Raw genomic sequence first — 18451 nt, forward strand, 5'->3', positions numbered from 1 at the left:
GGAGAACAGGCAGTGGCTCGGGTGGCTGAGGTCCTTGATGATCAAATCATAATGTTATTTGTCCCATGCGCCGAATACAAACAGGTGTAGACCGTACTGTGAAATGTTTACAGACAAGCCCTTAGCCAACGAGCGGTTGCCACACCAGGCAGTGATGCAACCGGTCAGGATGTTCTCATCTTCTTGGCTGATACCGATATACAATATTTCCCTTGCCAAAAACAATTAGAACGATACTAAAAATGTTGGCGGCCTTTTAAGCCTTATAGTTAAATAGTTAACGCGGATGCAGAGGTCTAAGGCACTGCATCTCAGAGCAAGAGGCATCACTACAGTCCCTGGTTCGAATCCAGGCTGTACCACATCCGGCCGTGATTGGGAGTCCCATAGTGCGGCTCACAATTAGCCCAGCTTCGTCTGGGTTTGGCTGAGGTAGGCAGTCATTGTAAATAAGAATGCGTTCTTAACTGACTTGCTAGTTAAATAAAGGTTACACACACACACACACACCACACTGACCCAAAAGCTAATTTGTTGGCATTTACGTATGTCCCCATTACCAGTGAAAACATAATCAATATCTTTTTATTTCACTTACTTGCTGTGCTGTTTGGTTGTTCAGTCATTTCATTCTCAACCAGGATTGCTACGGAACGCCGCTGGGGCTGTTGCTACGGAACGCCGCTGGGGCCGTTGCTACGGAACGCCGCTGGGGCCGTTGCTACGGAACGCCGTTGGGGACGTTGCTACGGAACGCCGTTGGGGACGTTGCTACGGAACGCTGTTTGTATTAAAACACGTCAATGAAGCTTGTTGACCAATCAGGACCTGAATTTGACGTCACATGATAATGTTACGCATTAATACATTGTTTACGTAGTTGTTACACATTGATTAGACGATCCCTCGTATTTCACATATCACAACGATTCATCATCGTTGCTATGATGCTGGTCAAGTTGTCTCGCGCACCTACAGTGCTGGTCGTTTAAGAAAGCTAGCTAGCTCATGGAGGCAAACAATGTTCTTCCCCAAAAACATAGAAAAACAACCATCTGTTTCAGTAGCTATAGATATCTGGCCAACTATCTAGCTAGGTGTCATCATCTAAAATAACCAACAGACAGTTCTTATTTGGTTAATGGTGGTCGGACCCATCTATGTGAAGCTAGCTACAATAAGGATTAGCCACAATAGTGTACTTTGCGGTTTGCCTTCAAAATAAAAGCATGGCATAATTCTACTGTTTGTATAAATTTGCATCCCTGTCAATGACATACTTTTATTTTGAAGGCAAACTGCAAATTCCACTATTGTGCCTAATCCTTATTGTGGCTAGCTTCAACACATAACCCGGTCCGGTCGAGCCTCACTAGCCAGATGAAGCTAGCTGGCTGCTTATAACGTTAGCTTTGGGCAACAGGGTAGCTGGCTACCTATTTATTTTCATCAACTGAAGTTCAATTTCAATAGGTGAACAGCAAGTGGCAACCTAGCTATTACTTACTCACAAGGATCCCTAAATCATTGCTTAGAATAATGAAAGTGACTGCAGTTTCTACTGGTCATAGTTTTCAGGCTGGTTGTATTGGGGCTAGCTAGGTACCAAGCTGAAGATAGCTAGCTTTAGCTTGGTACCTAGCTAGGTACCAAGCTAAAGCTAGCTAGGTACCAAGCTAAAGCTAGCTAGGTACCAAGCTAAAGCTAGCTAGGTACCAAGCTAAAGCTAGCTAGGTACCAAGCTAAAGCTAGCTAGGTACCAAGCTAAAGCTAGCTAGGTACCAAGCTAAAGCTAGCTAGGTACCAAGCTAAAGCTAGCTAGGTACCAAGCTAAAGCTAGCTAGGTACCAAGCTAAAGCTAGCTAGGTACCAAGCTAAAGCTAGCTAGGTACCAAGCTAAAGCTAGCTAGGTACCAAGCTAAAGCTAGCTAGGTACTAAGCTAAAGCTAGCTAGGTACTAAGCTAAAGCTAGCTAGGTACTAAGCTAAAGCTAGCTAGGTACTAAGCTAAAGCTAGCTAGGTACCAAGCTAAAGCTAGCTACCCCAGAAGTTGCGGTTGAACAGATGATGCTTTATTACCAACGCGGTATTGTAAACACATCGTTCGTGGCCGCTGTTGCAGACTTCTTTGTACAGCTTTGACAGAGCTACTGTATCTTTTTGACACGCAAAGACCCAAACGGCGTTCCGTAGTATGTTGTGAAGCTAATAGCAGTGACACTATTACTGTGTAACTCCGGTAACATCTGAAAAATATCACACTTGGTAGTGTGTACCGGTGCTCGACCAATCGGCGAAAGACAACACCCACTGTGTACCGGTGCTCGACCAATCGGCGAAAGACAACACCCACGACAGGGAACGGTTGATTGTCAAGGGGAATGAACTCCATTATCTTGGTGTTAATGGATTTCACCTTTGAGTCGTCTCGCTGAAATTCTTATTCTTTCAAATGACTGCTGGACTTGTTGACTGGTCGATCCACACAGCAGACATTGTGGGCTAGGTTAGGAATGCTATTTTGCACAATGTAGCGCAAAAAATCTACTTGGCGTCATTATGTCATGTATCTTCGTTATATAGGTATGCACGTCAGCTTTGGCATCGGCGTTAAACAAGACATTGGGCCGATATTAACGTTGGCATGTTTAGCTAATATCGCCCTTTTACGATATGTTACGATCGTGCCTCCCTAATGGCAACTGCTCGGCATCTGACCATAAAGCACTAGAGAGGGTAGTGTGTACGGCCCAGTAAATCACTGGGGCCAAGCTTCCTGCCATCCAGGACCTCTATACCAGGCGGTGTCAGAGGAAGGCCCAAAAATTGTCAAAGACTCCAATCACCCAAGTCATAGACAGTTCGCTCTGTTCAGGTGCCGTACCAGGTGGTGATACAGCCCGACAGACAGGATGCTCTCAATGGCGCATCTGTAAAAGAATGTGAGGATCTTATGGGCCACGCCTAATTTCTTCAGCCTCCTGGAGGTTGAAGAGGCAGTCGCTGTGTCTTCTTCACCACATTGTCTGTGTGGATGGATCATTTCAGGTTGTCAGTGCACGCTGAGGAACCTGAAACATGTTCACCCTCTCCACTGTGGCCCATCGATGTGGATGGGGGTGTGATCTCTCTGTTGTCTCCTGAAGTCCACAATCAGCTCCTTCCGTTATGTTGAGGTAAGAGGTTATTGTCCTGGCACCACTCCGCCAGGGCCCTCCCCTCCTCCCTGTAGGCTGTCTTGTCATTGTTGGCAAATCAGCACTACCACTGTTGTGTCATCAGCAAACTTGATGATTGCGTTGGAGACGTGCACAGCCAAGCAGTACAGGAGGGGATCTAGCACCCAGTTACATAGGGCTGGGCTCAGAACCAGGACCCCGAGCTCAGTGATGAGCTTGGAGGGCACTATGGTGTTGAAAGCTGCGCTGTAGTCGATGAACAGCATTCTTACATAGGTATTCATCTTGTCCAGATGGGATAGGGCAGTGTGCATGCGACGGCAATTGAGTAATCTGTTGGGGCGGCACACAAATTGTAGACGGTCTAGGGATTCAGGTAAGATGATGTGATCTCTAACTAGTGGGTCTAGGGCTTCAGGTAAGGTGATGTGATCCTTAACTAGTGTGTTTAGGGCTTCGGGTAAGATGATATGATCCTTAACTAGTGGGTTTAGGGCTTCGGGTAAGGTGCAGGAGATATGATCCTTAACTAGTGGGTTTAGGGCTTCGGGTAAGATGACAGAAGTGACAGAAGTGAGTGCAGTGGGGCGATGGTCATTTAGTTCAGGTACTTTTGCCTTCTTGGGTAAAGGAACAATGGTGGACATCTTGAAGTAATTGGGGTAGGGAGAGACTGAATCCGTCCGTAAACACTCCAGCCAGCTGGTCTACATATGCTCTGAGGACGCGGGATGCTGTCTGGGCCGGCAGCCTTGCGAGGGCTAATAAACTATTTTGACTTAGATGCCGGTTACCTAGTATTGACTAACGTTAACTAGCTAGCGGCTGGACAGTTGGCACCGAAATACCGACTGGCCGTCTGGTCAGCCACTCCTCATAAAAAGTTGCCCTTGTGTGTGTTGTTCTGGCTTGGTCGCATAACGTTAGCTGGATATCTAACTAGTTTCGTTTAAATGAAACAAGGTAACAACGTTAAATACAGGTTTTTATACTTGTACTATCAAAACGTCACAACATCAAATTAACGTTAGAGCTACGGCAGACTGTTTTTCCTCCGGTATCATCAGCACACGTTTACCGCACATTGAGCCACCATAACGCTCCCGGTGAAAGACTCCCGAGGCCCGTTGAACAAAGTCAATTCAGAAGTAAACCGATATTTTATAATATCTCACCTTATTGTTATACTTTTATCTCCATCGTCTCCGTCCGTCAGTACATCCCTAAATCGTCAGGAATTACCCAAAAAAGCACTTCGAGTTTGTCTGTTTAGCTCGGCTAAGGGTTCAGAGCAGGAATTTCAGGAGTCGATTTCTTGCGGCGTGTCGATTCAACGGAACGGGAAACGTCACATTTTCGTTGGGGTCATGACCACAGGAAGAAGTTCTCCCCCACAAATTATTTTATTTCCAATAAAACGTGTTTTAAATAAACGTAATTTCCTTCACGACAAGTCTGTGGCTAGATATATGTTTTTTTGGAGGATCCCTCTTCTGATAACAATTCCATAAATGTTTTGAAAGGGAATATTTGACTATTCTGACAGATTGATTAGATAAATCTTATTTATTAGATATGAGGTGGTTCTACTACTTCTACTCTCTGATACAGTCAAAGATTGACTGTCGTTGACAATGTCAAAGATACTGATAAAATTATAGCTTAAAATATAAATAAACGTTCATTAAAAAAAGCTCATAAACGCTCTGGACGGCGAACCAATCAGAGGAATTAAAGCGTTGGATCCCGCCCCTTTTTGTACTTCACATCCGGAGTCTCCGCCCTACTACTTCCTCTTTCCCAGTTCGCAGTCAGCGAGACACCATGAAGGCGTCTGGCACAGTATGTAAAATTGTTTATTCAACCTTTTTAAATCACAGAAAGCCAGTTATATAGACAGATTTGAGCACACATTGCTTCAATCGTTTGAATTATGTAGTCACATGATGCTAAATCGATATAAATAGTTCCATTTTTTCGGCTTTAAAAAACGGAAGCCTCCGCGGCTGTAACATGGCGTCCACGTTTAAGATTTTGAACCATGTGGAGCCCATAGAGAAACAATGCAGCTAGTTAGGAAAATATGTGGCAACAGTGAACCAAACAAATATGCCCGTCTTATGTATTTAGCCACCTCCAAACAACTTGTACACTTCTTCTCAAAGTGTGTTAAAATGTCCGCGAAGTGCTAACTAACATGTATCTAGTAGCCTAGATTGCTAACTTTAGTAAGCTAGTTGCCACATACCTGGCCAGGCGTAGGCCGCGTTGCTAGTCGGGTAACTTGGCCAGTTAGGGAATTTACTTCTCGTAGCTAATTATCCTCTCCAGACACATGTTAGCTGCCCATCCTGTTTCTCAATCCCGAAACAAGTCATTAGTTGGGTTGTTAACTGGAAGTAGTTGTTAGCTATAGCTAGCTAGTGTCATTCAGAACTGTAAAATATCAAAGTTAGCAGGCTAAGATTGGCTGGCTACCAAGCTAAATACATTGCGCCTGGTACATGAAGCAAACGCAATGTTGACATCCTTGCAGTTGACTGTAGGTAATGTCATGCATTGTATTCATTTAATTTAGATTTACGAATTGCAATGCACCCTAACCCAAAGGCCATATCAAATAAATGGTATGATCTTGTCAGGTGTGCTAAAATCAACATGATGTACCTTGTCGCCTTTCTCTGATGCTGATGTGCCGTTGAAAGTGAATCCAAGGTTCAACATTTTAATACTTATGCGTCTTATCCAGTATCCATCATAGTCTTCAAGTTAGCAACTGGTATCTATGGACAACTATGGACATTGTATTGCACGTTACTCACATTTCTTCCTCTCCTGCTCCATCCACACAGCTTAGGGAGTACAAAGTCGTTGGGCGCCTCCTGCCCTCGGTTAAGAACCCCACCCCTCCTCTCTACCGCATGAGGATCTTCGCTCCTAACCACGTGGTGGCCAAGTCTCGCTTCTGGTACTTTGTCTCCCAGCTGAGGAAGATGAAGAAGGCCAACGGAGAGACAGTCTACTGTGGTCTGGTAGGTAGCACAGGGGACGGGGTGGGCTCATGGGTGGGATTGGGGAAACAAATGAACTGCCAAGATTCACCAGTATTGAATGCATGTGTTTTCTATTTACTGAGATTTTATTATGTGCCAATAAACTATTATGGAAATGGATGGTGTCAGTGGTCTGGCTGGAAGTCAGTATTACTGTTGCACACATGAAGTAGTTTAAAGACACTGCCCTTTAAAGAGAGATTACAGGAGAAAAGAAACTGTTGATGCGTTTGACCGGTATTAGATTTATATGTAAAAAATCAATCGATGCATTGTTTGTCTGGTGATCCTCTCCTGGAGAAATGAGACGTTTTCAGGGTAAACATGAGTAAAGGCTATGCATGTACACCAGTGTTGTCACGATACCTGAATTTAGACTTGGCTACCTGCTTCAGTGTCAGGATACTCAGTATCATCACAATACTCGATATTCAAAACGATGCCACAGCAAACAAACCAAAAAAATGGCACCTGATCCAGATGGAGGAACTCAGCTACTGTTCTGTATCTTGGAGTTTTTATTTCATTTGGTTTCTTTTTACTTTAGCCTTTATTTAACTAGGCAACTCACTTAAGAACAAATTCTTATTTACAGTGACGGCCAAATCCGTTGTGTTATGGGTGACGCACAATGAATCAATCATACATTTGATTGGATTGTTCTTTTGTAGATTAGTAAAAACTCAGTTTTAATAATTTACTTGAAAGGAACATTTCTAGATAAACTTAATTAAATGGAGATGTAGACTAGGTCTTATTCACGGTACAGGGGATGTTATTCAATAGATGTGACATGCAATAAGAAAGGAGGACCAAGGCACTCGTCATATAATTCATTAAAATGCCTTTATTAGTTTGTTCAATAGAAACAACGGGTTTTTTTAAACCGACGAGTTTCGGCTGCATTGGGTGAATAACATGAGTTATTCAGCTTGTTTTTAGCTGATTTCACGGGGCTACAGAAAACCAACAATCTGTTTAGGACTAACATTGAACTGATATAATGATACACCTTCCTGTCTGCCAATTAGGTGTCAGTCAGGAAGTTGAACCTTGTCTAATGAACTGTTATTTCCCCCACCTCTGTCTCAGGTGCACGAGAAGACTCCCCTGAAGGTGAAGAACTTTGGCATCTGGTTGCGTTACGACTCCCGTAGCGGAACCCACAACATGTACCGAGAATACAGAGACCTGACCACCTCTGCAGCAGTCACCCAGTGCTGTGAGTATGTCTGTCTGACAGTCTGGAGAGTATGTCCCAGTGTGGCCCCATGTCTTGCAGTCTGTCTGACAGTCTGGAGAACACTGGACTGTCACCCAGTGCTGTAAGTATGTCCTAGTGTGGCTCCATGTCCTGCAGTCTGTCTGACAGTCTGGAGAACACTGGACTGTCACCCAGTGCTGTAAGTATGTCCCTGTTTGGCCCCAGTCTGTCTGACAGTCTGGAGAACACTGGGTTTAACCCATTGATGCGTTGGACAGACATTTATAAGATCTGTGATCATTATTAGACGGTTCCTCATGATAGATGTTTAGGGAAACAGCTTGTAGCTGCTGTAGATCCGTCCCAGGAGAACGGGGAGTGAATTTAGAGTTAACGGTGTGAATGTTGAGTTGGCACATAAACCCAACGTGTCTCTGTGCGTTGTCTCTGTGTGTTGGGTTTGGGTGCTATGCAGATGTACATACCGTTTCTGTATCATACCGGTACTATCGGAAGTGTACCTAAGTTGCACCCCCCCAAATAAATACATCTGCGACACAAACAATGTAGTCTGTAGTCAACCGGGATCTTGATCCAGGAGGAGATTAATTATCTCTGCTGTAACCTAGAAGCTTGATGTTGCCATCTAATACTTAGCTAGGAAGTTAGCAAACCAAATTTATTTAACTCAGTACATCTTAGTTGGCAAGCCAGGTGCTTAGCTGGAGCCCAGGCCGGAGATCATTTACAGGCCTACTGTGTCTGATCTTGTCGTGTCAGAAATCAAACCTTCAGAACGCTGTTGTCTTCCAGCAGCTACACGTGCTCCTGGAAGTGAAACCAACGTTCTACAATCCACACCTAAAGCTTTGAGACATGAACCTAATCTGCCCCCCCCCCCCCCCCCCCCCCCAGCAGCAGGCCTGAAATTAAATCAGTGAGACGTTGCTTAATTTTCCCTCCTAAAGGTCTTGATAAATCTTTCTTGGGGGGGGTAAATACTAACTTGGCCAGTCTTCCAGGAGGGCAGTTGGGTGTCGTTGCCACTAGCTGTGTTTTTGTTATTCTGATGTTGTGTCTGTGTTCTCCAGATCGTGATATGTTTTCCAGGAGGACAGTTGGGTGTTTTTGTTCTGATGTTGTGTCTGTGTTCTCCAGATCGTGATATGTTTTCCAGGAGGACAGTTGGGTGTTTTTGTTCTGATGTTGTGTCTGTGTTCTCCAGATCGTGATATGGGCGCTCGCCATCGTGCCCGTGCCCACTCCATCCACATCATGAAGGTCCAGGAGATCGCTGCCAATAAATGCCGCAGACCTGCCATCAAGCAGTTCCACGTAAGTCTTCTCACATCCACCCGAGGGACCGGGTCTAGGTCAACTCACATCGTATATCATCCACCCGAGGTGCTACCGCACGGTACCGGGACCGGGTCTAGGTCAACTCACATCGTATATCATCCACCCGAGGTACCGGGTCTAGGTCAACTAGGTCAACTCACATCGTATATCATCCACCCGAGGGACCGGGTCTAGGTCAACTCACATCGTATATCATCCACCCGAGGTACCGGTACCGGGTCTAGGTCAACTCACATCGTATATCATCCGCCCGAGGTCAGACTGTTCTCTGTGCTACGGTACCGGGTCTAGGTCAGACTGTTCTCTGTGCTACGGTACCGGGTCTGGGTCAGACTGTTCTCTGTGCTACGGCACGGTACCGGGTCTAGGTCAGACTGTTCTCTGTGCTACGGTACCGGGTCTAGGTCAGACTGTTCTCTGCGCCAAGTCTGGGTCCAAGAGGGTCCTTAATAGCTTCTTACCCCCAAGACTGCTGAGCACACTGCTGCTACTCACTGTTTATTATCTATGCATAGTCACTTTACCCCTACCTACATGTACATAGTACCTCAACTAACCTGTACCCCCACACATTGACCCGGTACAGGTACCACCTGTATATAGCCTCATTACTAAACTGTACCCCCACACATTGACTCTACTGGTACCCCGTCTATATAGCCTCATTACTAACCTGTACCCCAGCACATTGACTCTACTGGTACCCTGTCTATATAGCCTCATTACTAACCTGTACCCCAGCACATTGACTCTACTGGTACCCCCTGTATATAGCCTCATTACTAACCTGTACCCCAGCACATTGACTCTACTGGTACCCCGTCTATATAGCCTCATTACTAACCTGTACCCCAGCACATTGACTCTACTGGTACCCTGTCTATATAGCCTCATTACTAACCTGTACCCCCACACATTGACTCTACTGGTACCCCCTGTATATAGCCTCATTACTAACCTGTACCCCCACACATTGACTAGGTACTGGTACCCTGTATATAGCCTCATTACTAACCTGTACCCCAGCACATTGACTCTACTGGTACCCCGTCTATATAGCCTCATTACTAACCTGTACCCCAGCACATTGACTCTACTGGTACCCTGTCTATATAGCCTCATTACTAACCTGTACCCCAGCACATTGACTCTACTGGTACCCTGTCTATATAGTTGCTCTGGAAAAAAGAGCGTCTGCTAAATGACTCCAATGTGAATGTTATTGTGAGCGTATCGTAATGCCAGGGTGTATTGCGTTTAGCTGTTTTAACTGAGTCTGATGTGCCGCGGGTCTCTGGCGCTGTATTGGTCCGCTCCGGATATAAAACCTGCCAGACAAAACACCAGATTCCTCTTCCAGGTGTAATGTTCCTGGTCTTAAAACCTGGCGGGTTTTTAAATCTGGCTCCATGCTGATGCTACCGCCTGTAAAATTAGTATGGTGTTGTAATTTCAATGGATGATCGGCAAAACTGTTTTTTATCCCCTAGTTATCTCTCCCCCCCCCACTGCCACTTTAAGGCAAATTCTATATATTTCTACTTGATTTTTAAATGATTGTAGTTATGATGACTGTAGGTTTCTGCCGTTCAAATAAACCCAGCTAAGTGTTAGCATGGCGGCTGTGTGCCTTGTTTTCTTAATGGAAACGCTAGGAGCTCAGATGCAATCGTTGAACGTTGTTATCCTTATGTACATATTCTTTATCCCCTTAGACTGTGTATAAGACAGTAGTTTTGGAATTGTTAGTTAGATTACTTGTTGGTTATTACTGCATTGTCGGAACTAGAAGCGCAAGCATTTCGCTACAATCGCATTAACATCTGCTAACCATGTGTATGTGACAAATAAAATTTGATTTGATTTTCGGTTATTGTATCTTACCTCCTCCTTTTGAGTGTGTGGCGCTCCTTTTCGTTTAAGTGTTCTTCTCCGACTAACCAGCACCTCGCCTCATTTCTTCTGCCCGTCAGATGTCTTTGCCTAAAACATCTCCTCTTGTCCTCTCCTCAGGACTCCAAGATCAAGTTCCCCCTGCCCCACAGGGTCCTGCGTCGCCAACACAAGCCCCGCTTCACCACCAAGAGACCAAACACCTTCTTCTAAAGGAAAAAACCTCTGTTTTCACTTTGTGCGGCACAATAAAAATTCTAATTGTAGAAAAGAAGCCATTTTGTTTTTGAGTTTAATTTTTGTACATGTTTGGCTAAGAATTGGTTTTGTGATACTTCCGGCAAGTTTGAAGTGAAGCCTAGTTTCTCTGAGTCATGAGTTGGATTGCATCATGCTTTGCAGGAGGGGGGAAATGGTTGTCAGTGGATATTATGTGAAAAGTTAACTAATAACATTCAGAAATGTGAAGAGAGAACGTTTGGACCATCGTCACAGATTTGCTACAAAACAGCCCCTAATTATGGCTTTATAATGACCATTTAGAAAGATGATGCGTTGCATATGAGTGCTGATCAATATATGAAAGATAAAAGTTACCACATAATAACATGGTTGAACTCATCTGGATCATCTGTAGGTTGTAATATGCAGTGGCCTGGAAGAGGCCATTTTAACCCCCCTTTATCCAGTAGAAGCTCACATTTTAAGAGTTCTTGCGTTTTGTTCTAAGATGACATAGTTTCACACCACTGATATTTGTGAAGAAACCATACCCATAACATTAGTTATGTTTACTGTGTATTTAAATGCTTTATATTTTAATGTATTTTGTTGTTTTGTGGCACACACACTGTCCGCATGTCCATTTCCTGTAAGTTGGCGCCATCTCGTGGCTCGAGCGCGTGGTTGTCTGAGGTACCGCGGTCATAGATGTTTTACTGTCATGACGGGGATTTCGTTAAAGGTTAAATACCTGGCAAAGCTTCAGGTAAGTAAGTTTGGTAACCGTAAATTTGGTAAAGTGAGCAGGAGAATGTAGTCTCAATTCGGTAAAATGAGCGAGGAAAGTTATTCTCCATTGAAATTGTGTTAAACTTCACGTGGGACGCTTTCATGTCTTCCATTCGCGGATGAGACTAAATCTGAGGTAAATATTTGTTTTGCTCAACTCAATAGACCTTAAATCCAATGTCACATCACAGCTGTACCAGTCCGGTGTCAGTTTTGTTCCATTCTAACGTGCTTTTAGGTTGTTGGCTAACGTGTCAAGACATGTAGGCTGACTTGCAATATGAATGGATACATTTTCAACAATCTCATGTGGGTAACGGAGACCTACGGATATCGGTGACCGGTCAATGCCCAGACATGGGATACGGTGTTGTCAGAGAAGAGAGGAGAACACACACATTGTTGCTCAGTGACAGATGAAATGTAGCACCAGTATTAATAGCAGTTTAATACAGGTTTCCAAGTGGTTTCAGATGGCATGGTCCTGACAGATCCCCTTGGAAAGCCCTTCTGAAACAAAAGGTCATGGATCAGAAACCCAGTCAGTATCTGGTGTGATCAGGAACCCAGTCAGTATCTGGTGTGGATCAGAAACCCAGTCAGTATCTGGTGTGGATCAGAAACCCAGTCAGTATCTGGTGTGGATCAGAAACCCAGTCAGTATCTGGTGTGGATCAGAAACCCAGTCAGTATCTGGTGTGATCAGAAAACCAGTCAGTATCTGGTGTGATCAGAAACCCAGTCAGTATCTGGTGTGGATCAGAAACCCAGTCAGTATCTGGTGTGATCAGAAAACCAGTCAGTATCTGGTGTGGATCAGAAAACCAGTCAGTATCTGGTGTGGATCAGAAAACCAGTCAGTATCTGGTGTGGATCAGAAACCCAGTCAGTATCTAGTGTGATCAGAAACCCAGTCAGTATCTGGTGTGATCAGAAAACCAGTCAGTATCTGGTGTGGATCAGAAACCCAGTCAGTATCTGGTGTGGATCAGAAACCCAGTCAGTATCTGGTGTGGATCAGAAAACCAGTCAGTATCTGGTGTGGATCAGAAAACCAGTCAGTATCTGGTGTGATCAGAAAACCAGTCAGTATCTGGTGTGGATCAGAAAACCAGTCAGTATCTGGTGTGATCAGAAAACCAGTTAGTATATGGTGTGGATCAGAAAACCAGTCAGTATCTGGTGTGGATCAGAAACCCAGTCAGTATCTGGTGTGATCAGAAACCCAGTCAGTATCTGGTGTGGATCAGAAAACCAGTCAGTATCTGGTGTGACCAGAAACCCAGTCAGTATCTGGTGTGATCAGAAACCCAGTCAGTATCTGGAGTGGATCAGAAAACCAGTCAGTATCTGGTGTGGATCAGAAACCCAGTCAGTATCTGGTGTGGATCAGAAACCCAGTCAGTATCTGGTGTGGATCAGAAACCCAGTCAGTATCTGGTTTGGATCAGAAACCCAGTCAGTATCTGGTGTGGATCAGAAAACCTGTCAGTATCTGGTGTGATCAGAAACCCAGTCAGTATCTGGTGTGGATCAGAAACCCAGTCAGTATCTGGTGTGACCAGAAACCCAGTCAGTATCTGGTGTGATCAGAAACCCAGTCAGTATCTGGTGTGATCAGAAACCCAGTCAGTATCTGGTGTGGATCAGAAACCCAGTCAGTATCTGGTGTGGATCAGAAACCCAGTCAGTATCTGGTGTGACCAGAAACCCAGTCAGTATCTGGTGTGGATCAGAAACCCAGTCAGTATCTGGTGTGACCAGAAACCCAGTCAGTATCTGGTGTGGATCAGAAAACCTGTCAGTATCTGGTGTGATCAGAAACCCAGTCAGTATCTGGTGTGGATCAGAAACCCAGTCAGTATCTGGTGTGGATCAGAAACCCAGCCAGTATCTGGTGTGGATCAGAAACCCAGTCAGTATCTTGTGTGATCAGAAACCCAGTCAGTATCTGGTGTGGATCAGAAAACCAGTCAGTATCTGGTGTGGATCAGAAAACCAGTCAGTATCTGGTGTGGATCAGAAACCCAGTCAGTATCTGGTGTGGATCAGAAACCCAGTCAGTATCTGGTGTGGATCAGAAACCCAGTCAGTATCTGGTGTGGATCAGAAAACCAGTCAGTATCTGGTGTGATCAGAAACCCAGTCAGTATCTGGTGTGATCAGAAACCCAGTCAGTATCTGGTGCGATCAGAAACCCAGTCAGTATCTGGTGTGGATCAGAAACCCAGTCAGTATCTGGTGTGACCAGAAACCCAGTCAGTATCTGGTGTGGATCAGAAAACCAGTCAGTATCTGGTGTTGATCAGAAACCCAGTCAGTATCTGGTGTGGATCAGAAACCCAGTCAGTATCTGGTGTGGATCAGAAACCCAGTCCGTATCTGGTGTGGATCAGAAACCCAGTCAGTATCTGGTGTTGATCAGAAACCCAGTCAGTATCTGGTGTGGATCAGAAACCCAGTCAGTATCTGGTGTGGATCAGAAAACCAGTCAGTATCTGGTGTGATCAGAAACCAGTCAGTATCTGGTGTGATCAGAAACCCAGTCAGTATTCTGGTGTGACCACCATTTGTCTCATGCAGCGTGACATGTCTCCTTCGCATAGAGTTGATCAGGCTGTTGATTGTGGGATGTTGTCCTACTCCTCTTCAATGGCTGTGTGAAGTTGCTGGGTATTGGGCAGGAACTGGAACACGCTGTCGTACACGTCCATCCCAAACATGCTCAATGGGGTGACGTGTCTGGTGACTATGCAGGCCATGGAAGAACTGGGAAATTTTCAGCTTCCAGTAATTGTGTACAGATCCTTGCAAATTGGGGCCGTGCATTATCATGCTGAAACATGAGGTGATGGAGGATGAATGGCACCACAATGGGCCTCAGGATCTCGTCACGGAATCTTAGGGCGTTCAAATTGCCATTGATAAAATGCAATTGTGTTCATTGTCCGTAACTTATGCCTACCCATAACCCCACCGCCACCATGGGGCACTCTGTTCACAACGTTGACATCAGCAAACCGCTTACCCAAACAATGCCATCCACACTGTCTGCCATCTGCCCGGTACAGTTGAAACCGGGATTCATCTGTGAAGAGCACACTTCTCCAGCGAGGCCAGTGGCCATCGAAGGTGAGCATTACCCCACTGAAGTCGGTTACGATGCCGAACTGCAGTCAGGTCAAGACCCTGGTGAGGACGACGAGCACGCAGATGAACTGACGGTTGCTGGCTGACTGTACCAGAAATTATTTTGTTGTGCAAACCCACAATTTCATCAGCTATCTGGGTGGCAGGTCGATCCCGCAGGTAAAGAAGCCCGATGTGGGGGTCCTGGGCTGGCGTGGTTACATGTGGTCTGTGGTTGTGAAGCAAGTTGGATGTTCTGCCAAATTCTCTAAAACTTTAGAGGCGGCTTATGGTAGAGAAATAAACATTTGATTATCAGGCAACAGCTCTGGTGGACATTGCTGCAGTCAGCATACCAATTGCACGCTCCCTTAACTTGAGACATCTGTGGCATTGTGTTGTGTGACAAAACTGCACATTTTAGAGTGGCTTTTTATTGTCCCCAGCACAAGGTTCACCTGTGTAATGCTCATGCTGTTTAATCAGCTTCTTGATAACCTGTCTCACCTGTCAGGTGAATGGATTATCTTGGCAAAGGAGAAATGCTCACTAACAGGGATGTAAAAAAAATTGTGCCGAAAAATGTGAAAAACACACTTTTTGTGCATATGGAATATTTCTGGGATGTTTTATTTCATCTCATGAAACATGGGACACTTTTACCTGTTCAATTTCTATTTTAGTTTAGTGTGTCACCAAACCAGGCCGTGTTGACGTTCCTTTTTCAGATAAAGCTTCACCCTGTCAGTGTGGGAGGAGGTCTGTTACTCCTTCACCCTGTCAGTGTGGGAGGAGGTCTGTTACTCCTTCACCCTGTCAGTGTGGGAGGAGGTCTGTTACTCCTTCACTCTGTCAGTGTGGGAGGAGGTCTGTTACTCCTTCACCCTGTCAGTGTGGGAGGAGGTCTGTTACTCCTTCACCCTGTCAGTGTGGGAGGAGGTCTGTTACTCCTTCACCCTGTCAGTGTGGGAGGAGGTCTGTTACTCCTTCACCCTGTCAGTGTGGGAGGAGGTCTGTTACTCCTTCACCCTGTCAGTGTGGGAGGAGGTCTGTTACTCCTTCACCCTGTCAGTGTGGGAGGAGTTCTGCTATTACTCCTTCACCCTGTCAGTGTGGGAGGAGTTCTGCTATTACTCCTTCACCCTGTCAGTGTGGGAGGAGGTCTGTTACTCCTTCACCCTGTCAGTGTGGGAGGAGGTGTGCTGTTTATCCCGTATCAGAGCAACCATCAGGAGGTGGAGCCAAACTGCCTCCCAAATGGACTCCTAATCCCATGGGCCCTGGTCAAAAGTAGTGCACTAAATAGGGAATAGGGTGCAAGGGCCCTTGTCGACAGTAGGGCACTATTTAGGGGATAGGATGCATGGGCCCTGGTCAAAAGTAGTTCACTATATAGGGAATTGGGTGCATTGGCCCTGGTCAACAGTAGGGCACTATATAGGTAATAGGGTGCAATGGCCCTCGTCGACAGTAGGGCACTATTTAGGGGATAGGATGCATGGGCCCTGGTCAACAGTAGGGCACTATATAGGGGATAGGATTCATGGGCCCTGGTCAACAGCAGGGCACTATATAGGGGATAGGATGCCATATGGGACAGCGTATTGGCCTCGGTGTAGACTTCTTTCGACTGCTCTAAAAATCACACTCAGTTTGTTTAAAACATTTTTGAAGCTGAAACTGATTCTCTATTTTTCTCTTTTTGTCGATTGGAGCCTGTTTATTTAAAGGCTTTTTAAACCAGATCCACGAGACCTTGTTGAAAACCAATCCACTCACACCAACTCATTTTGATCGGCTACGTTTCCCACAGCCTGGTGGGGGGGGAAGGGGGTGGGGGGGGGGCAGGTAGGACGAGGCCAGAGAGTGAGACTACGTCTGCCTTGGCAGGATATCCTTTGAAACAATAATCCCGGGTAATTTCTCTGGTAGGGAGCGGCCCTCCGTTCATCTAATCTACCAGATGTTTCCCACGCTACTTTGAGATGAGGGCACAGTGATTTCCCTGCTGGGTAGCAGTCCGACTCCGGGCGGCTGAACCTCTCTCTCTCTCTCTCTCTCTCTCTCTCTCGCTGTCTCTCTCACTGTCTCTCTCGCTGTCTCTCTCGCTGTCTCTCTCTCTCTCTCTCCCTCTCTCGCTGTCTCCCTCTCTCGCTGTCTCTCTCTCTCGCTGTCTCTCTCTCCCTCTCTCGCTGTCTCTTTCTCTCTCTTTCTCTCTCTGTCTCTCTCTCTCTCTCTCTCTGTTTCTCTCGCTGTCTCGGTCTGTCTGTGTTTGAAATACGTCAGACAGTGTTTCCAAACCCTCACCTGGTATATTGATGACTAGACTCATGGATCTCTGTCCTCCTGGACTGTTATTGAGATGATGTCCTGTACTTGGCCCAGCAGTCTGGCCATAGACTTAGGGGTCTGGCTGGTCTGTAGACTTAGTCTAATCAGCAGTCTGGCCATAGACTTAGGGGTCTGGCTGTTCTGTAGACTTTGTCTAATCAGCAGTCTGGTCATATACTTAGGGGTCTGGCTGTTCTGTAGACTTAGTCTAATCAGCAGTCTGGCCATAGACTTAGGGGTCTGTAGACTTAGTCTAATCAGCAGTCTGGCCATAGACTTAGGGGTCTGTAGACTTAGTCTAATCAGCAGTCTGGCCATAGACTTAGGGGTCTGGCTGGTCTGTAGACTTTGTCTAATCAGCAGTCAGGCCATAGACTTAGGGGTCTGGTTGGTCTGTAGACTTAGTCTAATCAGCAGTCTGGCCATAGATTTAGGGGTCTGGCTGGTCTGTAGACTTTGTCTAATCAGCAATAGACTGTAACAGCAGCAGGCAGTGTAGAACCCATTGCCCAGCATTTTCCTCTGAATCATAGACGACAGAAATTACGATTTGTGCATTACACTACAGCACAAGGAACTTACACAGTCATTGGCTCGTTATAGTCTATTCCAGATTGATGTCAGTTGGCTTGAGTTGAGGCGTATGAATACAGAGACACGGACTGAGGTGAAGTGCCCCTAAGTACTGGTAACCGAGCAGAACAGTGGAGTGGTTCGGTCTGACACGTCTGTGGTGGGGTCTTACTTAAATGGGTCACGCAAATCAAATCAAATGTATTTATATTTATAGAGACCTTTTCTTTTCTTACATCAGCAGATGTCAGAAAGCGCTTATACAGGAACCCAGCCTAAAAAAAACCCAAACAGCAAGCAATGTAGAAGCTCCTGTCCTGTCAACCCCTAGCAACACCGTAGTACCTCCTCTGTTTCTCCTCTCCTGTCCTCTCCTTTTCTCAGTAGTCTGTTCCCAGTTCTCCACTAATTATTTATCCGGTCCTGTTTTCCCAACCAGCGGGAATGACCGGCTCCCTCAGAATTCCAGCCAGTTTGGAAATTGGATCAAGCGTCCGCCAGAGGCCTTTGTGTGTTCAGCTTCCTGCCTGTCAAAATAAGAGTAGTTTATTTGTCCGTAGAGGTGCTTTACAGAAACCTTTTATAGCTACATTAGAGAATGTTGGCCTTCCTGTCAGCCCAGATACAGTATGTTGGTTAACCTGTCTAACTCTTCACTGCTGTCTGCCTGTCAGCCCAGATACAGTATGTTGGTTAACCTGTCTAACTCTTCACTGCTG

The 18451-nt window shown here is 45.6% G+C and overlaps 2 protein-coding genes and 1 non-coding gene across 23 annotated transcripts in view; 2 read left to right on the forward strand and 1 right to left on the reverse strand.

Annotated features, from left to right (window-relative positions):
• LOC110516867 (exportin-T-like) overlaps nucleotides 1-4543 on the reverse strand; it is a 60927-nt gene extending 56384 nt beyond the window's left edge. For 20 of the 21 annotated variants that reach the window (XR_005036282.1, XR_005036279.1, XR_005036283.1 and 17 more), the window contains exon 1: nucleotides 4355-4543. The gene's annotated coding sequence lies outside the window, so the exon portion shown is untranslated. Of the gene's footprint in view, nucleotides 1-598; nucleotides 829-4354 lie in introns of all 21 variants that reach the window. The other variant, XM_036945507.1, reaches the window with a different exon arrangement.
• A 358-nt stretch (nucleotides 4544-4901) lies between these two features.
• On the forward strand, nucleotides 4902-10962 carry LOC110516869 (60S ribosomal protein L18a). Its single transcript, XM_036945510.1, has 5 exons — nucleotides 4902-5021; nucleotides 6032-6211; nucleotides 7325-7454; nucleotides 8662-8771; nucleotides 10809-10962. The coding sequence occupies exons 1-5, from the start codon at nucleotides 5004-5006 to the stop codon at nucleotides 10899-10901; spliced, it is 531 nt and encodes a 176-aa protein (XP_036801405.1). The 5' UTR covers nucleotides 4902-5003; the 3' UTR covers nucleotides 10902-10962.
• LOC118938966 lies at nucleotides 5771-5905 on the forward strand. The gene has a single exon (XR_005036360.1). It is a non-coding gene; the product is annotated as a small nucleolar RNA SNORA68 (small nucleolar RNA).
• Nucleotides 10963-18451: the final 7489 nt, after the last annotated feature.

This window comes from Oncorhynchus mykiss, chromosome 15, assembly GCF_013265735.2.
Source record: "Oncorhynchus mykiss isolate Arlee chromosome 15, USDA_OmykA_1.1, whole genome shotgun sequence".
In the NCBI taxonomy this organism is placed as follows: Eukaryota; Metazoa; Chordata; class Actinopteri; order Salmoniformes; family Salmonidae; genus Oncorhynchus; species Oncorhynchus mykiss.

What these genes read in the sequence shown, in the direction of transcription:
- LOC110516869 (XM_036945510.1), top strand. An exon ending in AGACAGTCTACTGTGGTCTG is followed by an intron (nt 6,212 to 7,324) that starts GTAGGTAGCACA and finishes CCTCTGTCTCAG; the next exon opens with GTGCACGAGAAGACTCCCCT. An exon ending in TGCAGCAGTCACCCAGTGCT is followed by an intron (nt 7,455 to 8,661) that starts GTGAGTATGTCT and finishes TGTGTTCTCCAG; the next exon opens with ATCGTGATATGGGCGCTCGC.